The sequence below is a fragment of the Hypanus sabinus genome, chromosome 7, assembly GCF_030144855.1.
Source record: "Hypanus sabinus isolate sHypSab1 chromosome 7, sHypSab1.hap1, whole genome shotgun sequence".
Taxonomy (NCBI): domain Eukaryota; kingdom Metazoa; phylum Chordata; class Chondrichthyes; order Myliobatiformes; family Dasyatidae; genus Hypanus; species Hypanus sabinus.
The window spans coordinates 12,993,109-13,002,714 of record NC_082712.1 but is presented as its reverse complement, the minus strand read 5'-3'; the positions used below and the strand labels follow the sequence as shown (position 1 = coordinate 13,002,714).

At 44.5% G+C, this 9,606-nt stretch overlaps 1 protein-coding gene across 2 annotated transcripts in view; it reads right to left on the bottom strand.

The window, feature by feature from the left end:
- Positions 1-2,924: 2,924 nt before the first annotated feature.
- Positions 2,925-9,606, bottom strand: part of LOC132396285 (sialic acid-binding Ig-like lectin 10) — a 31,666-nt gene continuing 24,984 nt past the window's right edge. For both annotated transcript variants that reach the window (XM_059973812.1, XM_059973811.1), the window contains exons 4-5: positions 6,461-6,563; positions 2,925-4,652 (exon numbers count right to left, since the gene is read on the bottom strand). In XM_059973812.1, coding sequence (XP_059829795.1) covers positions 4,637-4,652; positions 6,461-6,563 — 119 coding nt within the window. In that variant the 3' untranslated portion in view covers positions 2,925-4,636. The remainder of the gene's footprint in view (positions 4,653-6,460; positions 6,564-9,606) is intronic.

Below are 9,606 nucleotides of genomic sequence, written 5' to 3'. Positions count from 1 at the left end.
CATCCAACTCAGAACCCTGTACCTGCTTTCTCTCAATACCCCTGGATCCCTTTAGCCACAAGGGCGTATCTAACTCCCTCTTAAATATAGCCAATGAACTGGCCTCAGCGGTTTCCTGTGGCAGAGAATTCTGCAGATTCACCACTCTCTGTATGAAGAAGTTTTTCCTCATCTTGGTCCTAAAATGCTTCCCCTTTATCCACAAGCTGTGACCCCTCGTTCTGGACTTCCCCAACATCAGGAACAATCTTCCTGCATCTAGCCTGTCCAATCCCTTTAGAATATTATATGTTTCAATAAGATCCCCTCTCAATCTTCTAAATTCCAGTGAGTATAAGCCTAGTCGATCCAGTCTTTCTTCATATGAAAGTCCTGCCATCCCAGGAATCAATCTGGTGAACCTCCTCTGTACTCCCTCTATGGCAAGAATGTCTTTCCTCAGATTAGGGGACCAAAACTGCTCACAATACTCCAGGTGTGGTCTCACCAAGGCCTTGTACAACTACAGTAGAACCCCACTGCTCCTGTAGTAGAATCCTCTTGCTATGAATGCCAACATACCATTTGCCTTTTTCACCACCTGCTGTACCTGCATGCCCACCTTCAATGACTGGTGTACAATGACACCCAGGTCTCGTTGCACCTCCCCTTTTCCTAATCGGCCACCATTCAGATAATAATCTGTTTTCCTGTTCTTGCCACCAAAGTGGATAACTGCACATTTATCCACATTAAATTGCATCTGCCATGAATTTGCCCACTCACCTAACCTATCCAAGTCACCCTGCATCCTGCTCACAAGTAACACTGCCACCCAACTTCATGTCATCTGCAAACTTGGAGATGCTGCATTTAATTCCCTTGTCTAAATCATTAATATATATTGTAAACAACTGGGGTCCCAGCACTGAGCCTTGTGGTACCCCACTAGTCACTGCCTGCCATTCTGAAAAGGTCCTGTTTATTCTCACAGTTTGCTTCCTGTCTGCCAACCAATACTCTATCCACATCAATGCCATACCGCCAATACTGTGTGCTTTAAGTTTGCACACTAATCTCCTGTGTGGGACCTTGTCAAAAGCCTTTTGAAAATCCAAATATACCACATCCACTGGTTCTCCCCATCCACTCTACTAGTTACATCCTCAAAAGGTTCTATAAGATTTACCTTTCACAAATCTGTGCTGACTTTGTCTGATGATTTCACTGCTTTCCAAATGTGCTGTTATCACATCTTTCATAACCAACTCTAGCATTTTCCCCCCACACCGATGTCAGGCTAACCGGTCTATAATTCCCCAGTTTCTCTCTCCCTCCTTTTTTAAAAAGTGGGGTTACATTAGCCACCCTCCAATCCTCTGGAACTAATCCAGAATCTAAAGGGTTTTGAAAAATTATCAGTAATGCATCTGTTATTTCTTGGGCTACTTCCTTAAGTACTCTGGGATAAAGACCATCTGGCCCGAGAGACTTATCTGCCTTTAATCCCTTCAATTTACCTAACACCACTTCCCTACTAACATGTATTTCCCTCAGTTCCTCCATCTCACTAGACCCTCGGCCCCCTACTATTTCCGGAAGATTATTTATGTCCTCCTTATTGAAGACAGAACCAAAGTAGTTATTCAATTGGTCTGCCATGTCCTTGTTCCCCATGACTGTTTCTGACTGTAAGGGACCTATATTTGTCTTAACCAATCTTTTTCTTTTCGCATATCAATAAAAGATTTTATAGTCAGTTTTTATGTTCCCTGCCAGCTTTCACTCATAATCTTTTTTCCCTTTTCCTAATTAAGCCCTTTGTCCTCCTCTGCTGGACTCTGAGTTTCTCCCAGTGCTCAGACGTGCTGCTTTTTCTCTTACCCAAGGAGTCTCGCACGACAAGATTGCTAACTAACCCTTCCTCATTGCTCAATGCCCAGTCTAGAATGGCCTAGTCTCTAGTTGGTTCCTCAACATGTTGGTTCAGAAAACCATCCCGCATCCCTTGTTCACCCTGGAGCTATGTCTCTGTGATCCCAACTATATCATATTCATGAATAACTATCTGCACATTCAATTCATCCACTTTGTTACGAATGCTCCTCGCATTGACACACAAAGCCTTCAGGCTTGTTTTTACCACATTCTTAGCCCTTATACAATTATGTTGAAAAGTGGCCCTTTTTAATTTTTGCCCTGGATTTGCCTGTCTGCCACGTTTACTTTTCACCTTACTACTTTTTGCTTCAACCCTCACTTTACTCCTCTCTGTCTCTCTGCACTTGTTCCCATCCCCCTGCCACATTAGTTTAAATCCTCCTGAACAAGAGTTCCGGCTCCATGTCTTGTGTCTAAGGAGCAGACCCCGCTCAGTGTTCTATCTCCTGTGTTTAAGTATCACGTCCTGGCTCCAAGGTCCGCGATCCGAGATCTGGCTGCGATGTCCCAGCTCCAAGTCCTAGCCCAGACCCTGAGTCCCAGCCTAGTCCAGGGCCAGAGTCTTTGTTCATTACACCTATTCCCAGTTCCACTTTGCTCTCCTTGATTTCTCTCTGTTCTATCCTTGCGTCACGGCTCTCCTTGTAAGTAGTAATAAACTCTATTTAGTTAACCCGACAAAATGTGTTTGTCCTGCATTTGGGTCCTTCCCCAGCACCCTTGCCCCCACATTGTGACACCCTCCATGACTTCCTCCTTCTCTGCAGCCGTGCCACTATCTCCGATCAGCAGTGTCATGGCTTCATCTCTTTTTCCTCCTTCCCTGTCCTTTCGGAAACATCTAAAGCCTGGCATTCGAAGTAGCCATTCCTGCCCCGAGCCATCGAAGTATCTTTAATGGGCACAACATCTCAGCACTGATCCACATTCTAAGCTCAGCCGCTGTGTTTGTGAATCGTTCATTAGTGGAACGGGAAATACTGGAAAACATTTTACAGGACAAAATTTATTATCAGCGATGAAGCAATAGTGGTTTGAGGCAAATTTACACTCCAGAAGAACAATTCCAATGAAACCACAAGTACAAATCCAATCAGAAAGGAAGCCAACTAGTATGGCAAAATGTCATGAGCATTCTTCAGGACTGAGAAGGAAGGGGGGAAGGTGCTAGAGTGTAAAGGTGGGGGTAGGGGAGGGCCAGCAGGAAGCTGAGAGGTGAAGCCAGATGGCTGGGGAAGGTCAAGAGCCGAAGAAGAAGGAATATGATAGGACAGGAGAGTGGACCAGGTTTCAGGGGTCATGAAGAATGTGAAGTTACCATTGTTAATGAGAAGGTTCTTGGGAACCGAAAGGTCTGAAGGTAGAAAAGTCATCTGAACCACATGGTGTACACACCAGAGTTTTGAAAGGGGTGGCCGAAGAGATCTTTGAGTCATTAGTAATGATCCCACAAGAAACACCAGGTTCTGGAATGATTCCGGAAGACTGGAAAATTGCAAATATCACTCCACTCTTCAAAAAGGAGAAGAGCAGAAGAAAGGAATTTATAGGCCACATGATAGCATAGCATGTAGTCAGCAGTTTCCTCAAGGTAAAATCTTGCCTGACAAGTATATTTGAATTTTTTTGGAGAAAGTATGAGCAGGATAGACAACGGAAAATTAATTCATCTTGTGTACTTGGATTTTTGGAAGTCCTTTGACAAGATGCCACACATGGAGCTGTGTAACAAACTACTCGCCCATGGTATTACATCGAATATCCTAACATGGATAAAAGAGATCAGGGTATGAAGGGTCCCGAAACATCGACTGCGTACTCTGTTCCATAGATGCTGCCTAGCCCACTGAGATCCTCAGGCATGAAGGGAGCCTTTTCTGGTTGGCTGACGGTAACTCGTGATATTGCACAGAGCCCATTACATTATATGTTAATGACTTGGATGATAGTATTGTTGGCTTTGATGCAGACTTTGCTGATGATACGAAGATATGTGGAAGGCAAGGTGGGTTTGAGGAAGTGGAGCAACTACAGAAGGACCCAGACAGATTAGGAGAATGGGGAAACAAGTGGAGATGGAATGCATTGTCGGTAAGTGTATGGTCATACACATTGGCAGAATAAATGAAAGGCTAACTATTTTTTTAAATGGGGTGAAAATAGAGAAAATACAAAAAAATACAGCGGAGCAAAATGACTTGGGAGACCTTGTTTAAGATTCCCTCAAGGATAATTTCCAGACTGAGACTCAGAAAAGATGACCAGTGCAGGTCTACCTCACACCTACTCACTGTCTTCTCCTGTCCATACTACACCAACCACTGCCACTGGGCTATAAACGTGCAGGAGCAGTGTGGGGCTAAGTGCGTTGCATGCTGCCATGGCTGGGGCTCGAACTGATGACCTTCAGATCGCGAGCCCAAAGCCTTAACCAATTGGCCACACGCCCCTCTCACTGTCTTAAGCCCAATAGTGATTGCTGTCTGTGCAGCATTTACCACCGCCTTAATTCGGCCTCTATCTACGATCGTTCTCCGGTTCTACATATTTGGCATGTTCAGTCCAGAATTCTGAAACAGGTTGTAGAGTGAATCTAGGAAGAGGCCAATTAAAGACAAATAACATTTCTTCACGTGGAACATGGTGTTCTCGTTGGATCTCGTTGCGTCTGCACCTTGTGGTTGGAAAACCGGTCTTCTCAGTCTCCTGCGGTGGATCAGTCTCGTCGCTTTCTGTGGACAGAACGAAACGGTTAACACGAATCTAGATCATACAATGACACCACATCCAACTCCCTCCCCCAATTCACTTATAACCTTGGAAAGGATTTGGCTCGAGACGTGAATGGGTATTCTCACAGAATAAATTTTGTCGTCAGTATCAGTGTTTGATAACAAAACTGGAGATGAGCCCAAACATTTATTCAGTTGGAAACTTTACGGTGACATAACAACATAGGTCATGTTGTTGACAGGAAGATGGTCTTCGGCTATAGGATAATATTGATAAAATAGTGTAGTACTTAGATTCAGACCGTAAGAGCATATGAAATAGCGTCAGACTTTTCAAATCCAGCCCTTCTATTCTGCTCTGCTATCCCATCGTGGTTGATTTATTATCCCTAACAACCCCATTCTCCTGTCCTCATCCCATCATCTTTGACACCCTTACTATTCAGGAACCCATCAATCTCTGTTTTAAGTATTCCCACAGGCATTTATGGCTGTAAATTCCACAGATTCAGCATCCTCTGGCTCTGGAAATCCCTCAGAATATCCATTCTAAAGTAAAATCCTCTATGAATGGCAGAGTGAATTTAATCCTGTCTGTGACTCAATTTCTAGGATACAGGTATTTGAATATCAGATTTCTTGGGATGAACCTGGAAGAGAGGGAAGTGGATACAAAAATCATAGGAACTAAGTAAATGAAACGTGTTGGGGACAGTAACAGATCGAGGCTGTAATTTAAGGAGGAAACTGATTATCAATGATATTAGAGACATGGAAATCATTTGAATACTTTTCAGTGTTAATATGTTTGAAGTTGATACACTAACAGTTTAAACTGGATTATTGTGGAGGGAGATGGCTACAGAAATTCAGTCGAGTGCAAAATCTCTGAGGGATTTCGCCTCATGGACTAGTCTTGTGTAGACCAAGAGACCAAATTCACCCTGGGTTGACTACACTACCTGATCCCAAGTGCACTTGGGATGGCTAGAGTCGAAACTTTCCCGTATTGTTGTTTCTTCTGGGTTCCAGAGTGTCCTTTTGTGCACATCAACATTAGATTTGTAATTAGAATGTAGAACATTCCAGCACAGTACAGGCCCTTCGGCCCTCGGTGTTATGCCAACCTGTCAGCCTTCTCTTAGCTCAATCTATTTTTTATCATTTTGTTATTTACAGATACAACGGCCCACCAAGTTGCGACACCCAGAAACTCAGGGATGTAATCTCAGCCTAATCACAGGACGGTTCTCAATGAACAACTAATCTGATAACTGGAACATCTTTGGACCATGGGAGGAAGCCAGAGCACCCGGGGAAACCGACGTGCACATGGGAAGAGCTCACATTCTTTCTAACAAAGGGCGCCAGTTGCCCTAACCCTTTCCTCTAGTTCTGCCAAAGGGTCTCTGCCCGAAACGTCAATTGTACTTTTTCCATAGATGCTGCCTGGCCTGCTGAGTTCCTCCAGCATTTTGTGTGTATTGCTTTAATTTACAGCATCTGCAGGTTTTCTCTCATTTGCTCCTACATATCCATAAATTTGTCTATCATTTGGTGGCTGTTTAGCGGGTACGTTTAATCCGAAAGGAATCTCAGAATGCTAAATAGTCTACAAACTCTTCTGAAGGAGTCTCTCTTATGATGCAACGAGTATTTTCTACGGTGCTCCCACAAACAGCAAACGACAAGTATTGACTGGGTCGACTCAAGTATTTGAGCCAGTTCCCAACGTCCACCGACTGTCTGAGAGAATCGGATTTCAGTCACGTCACGGCAAGAGCCTTCAGCATTAGTACATACAGTACCTGAGTTTGTCACAGTAGAGAACGGCACCCATCACTAAAAGGGCGAGAGTTTTCAGTCCGAGTGGGCTACACAACATCAGCACGGTTTCAGAAGCGCCTGTCCCTGAAGAGAAAGTGAGAGAGGTCAATCCAGACTCGGGCAAAGAGGGAGAGACCAATAATGTGGACTGATTAAAATCAGTCGCTGTGCAGATGAATTTATCATTCAGCAGATTTTTACTAAAGATGATAACTTGTGTGTGAAGGAATAAAAAAAGGGTATTAATAAGAATGTAGAGATCAGAGTGACAAGAATTAAACATTTGTACAAAAAGTTTTAACCTGTAGTGAGCCCATAGATCATAAGGTACAGGAGCAGGTCTGGGCCATTCGGTCCATCGAGATTTATCCGCCATTCCATCATGTCCAGTTTGTTATCATGTTTGCTGTTGTGTGCTGGGGCAGCAGGCTGAGGGTAGCAAACACCAACAGAATCAACAAACTCATTCGTAAGGCCAGTGATGTTGTGGGGGTGGAACTGGACTCTCTGACGGTGGTGTCTGAAAAGAGGATGCTGTCCAAGTTGTATGCCATCTTGGACAATGACTCCCATCCACTCCATAATGTACTGGTTAGGCACAGGAGTACATTCAGCCAGAGACTCATTCCACCGAGATGCAACACTGAGCGTCATAGGAAGTCATTCCTACCGGTGGCCATCAAATTTTACAACTCCTCCCTTGGAGTGTCAGACACCCTGAGCCAATAGGCTGGTCCTGGAATTATTTCCACTTGGCATGATTAACTTATTATTATTTAATTATATATGATTTTATATTGCTATATTTCTACACTATTCTTGGTTGGTGCGGCTGTAACAAAACCCAATTTCCCTCGGGATCAACAAAGTATGTCTGTCTGTCTGTTATTCTTCTCAACTCCATTCTACTGCCATCTCCCATAAAATTTGATGTCCTTTCTAATCAAGAAGTTCTCAACCTCCACTTAAAGACCACGATTTGACCTTCACTGTCATTTGTGGCAACAAGTTCCTCAGATTCACCACCGTCTGGCTGAATAATTTCCCCCCAACTCTGTTCTAAAGGGACATTGTTCTATCCTGAAGCTGTGTCCTCCGGGTGCTCCGGTTTCCTCCCACAGTCTAAGGACAGACCGGCTCATCGGTTAATTGGTCATTGTAAATCGTCGTGGGTTCAATAGGTGGGTTTCTGGGTGGTGTGGCTCGTTGGGTCGGAAGGGCCTGTTCCGTGCTGTATCTCTAAATGAATAAACAAATAAATAATGAGGTGGAGAGTCCATCTTATCGTACTGGGGGACCACTCCGTAGTTATAACTGTAGGATAAAAGCTGTCCTTCAGCCTGGTGGTCCGTGCATCCAGGCTGTTGTATCTTCTGCCCAGTGGGAGAGGGCCGAAGAGAGAATGTCCAGGGTGGATGGGAGGGTCTCTGATTTTGCATTCTGTTTCACAGAGATGGTGAGAAGTGCAGACAGAATCCACGGTGGGGTGCTGGCTTCTGCCTTGATGAAGGGGTTAACCTGTGAGGAGAGATTCAGTCGCCCAAGACTATACTCTCTGGAGTTCAGAAGAATGAGAGGCGAATTGAGAAACATACAAAATTTTGAAAGGGATAGATATGATAGAAGCAGGAAAGTTGTTTCCATTGGTAGGTGAGACTAGAACTAGGGGGCATTGCCTCAACATTCGGAGAGAAGATTTAGGATGGGGATGAGGAGAAACTGTTTTTCCCAGAGAGTGGTGAATCTGTGGAATTCTCTGCCCAGTGAAGTATTTGAGGCTTCTTCACTAAATATATTTAAGAAACACTTAGATAGGTTTTTACATAATAAGGGAATTAAGGGTTTGGGGGGAAAGGTAGGGAGATGGAGCTGAGTTTACAGACAGATCAGCCATGATCTTATTGAATGGCGGGGCAAGATCGATGGGCCGGATGGCCAAATTCTGCTCTTATTTCTTATCTTCTTATGGATCAATGTGACAGGTTGAGCCCTGTGATCGTGTCCTGTCTGCCTCCTCCCCCTGACATTCTGCAGAATCGCAATCGGGATTAGGATAATTTCACCGGCTTGTGTTTTGTGCAGCAGTACATTGCGATCATCATCATCGGTATGTGCTGTGTTGTGTGATGTGGGCAATCACAGTCTCTTAACCATGATGAACACACACAAAATGGTGGAGGAACTCAACAGGCCAGGCAGCATCTCTGGAGAAGAGTAAACAGCTGAAGTTTCAGGCTGACCCCTTCATCAGGACTCACACCGTGCAGAACAGGCCCTTTCATGAGTTCCGATGCAGAGTCTCAGCACAAAACATCGACTGTTTACTCAATTCTGGTGGGAGGAATGTTTGAAATTCTGAGATTGATGTGGCTGTTGGGCTGTAGTTTATTTTGCTCTCCTTCAGTTTCTGTTTTCTTTCTTGTTGCTGATTGGTGGGTTGGGGTTCTAGAGGGTTGATGGATTGTTCTTTGTGTGAGGGAGGGGTTAGGGATTGATGTTCCTGTTGCTGATTGGTGGGTTGGGATTCTAGAGGGATTATGTATTGTTTTTTGTGTGAGGGAGCATTTACGGATTGGTGTCTGATGTTCTTGTTGGCTTCTCTGTGTGGGTGATCTGTGTGGGGAGAGGGTGTTGGGTTTGGTGTTGTCGGCCCTATATTTTTTGAGAGGGAGGGGGTTGGGGTCTTGGGGCTTTTGATCTTCTGACGATTGTCTTCCAGGTGGGTGATCTGTTTGGCTTTTCTGCGAGGGAGGGAGGCGGGGAGGGTTTGAGGTTTGAGAGATTTTTCTTTTCTCTTTCGTCTGGTGGGGTTGATGTCTTTTCATGTAACAAATCCCATGGTTTGTCTGGATATCATGGTTATCTGGAGAAGGTGAATATCAGAGTTGTATTCTACATGCAAACTTTGACAATAAAATGAACCTTTGATCCTTTCCCCATAGACGCTGCCCGGCCTGCTGAGTTCCTCCAGTATTTTGTGTGTGTTGCTCTGGAGTTCCAGCAACGGCAGATTTTTTCCTGTTTATGACCATGATTGTTCTTGGCAATTTTTCTGCAGAGGTGGTTTCCATCACCTTCTTCTGAGCAGTGTCTGTCCGGGATGGGTGAGCCCAGCCATTATCAATAC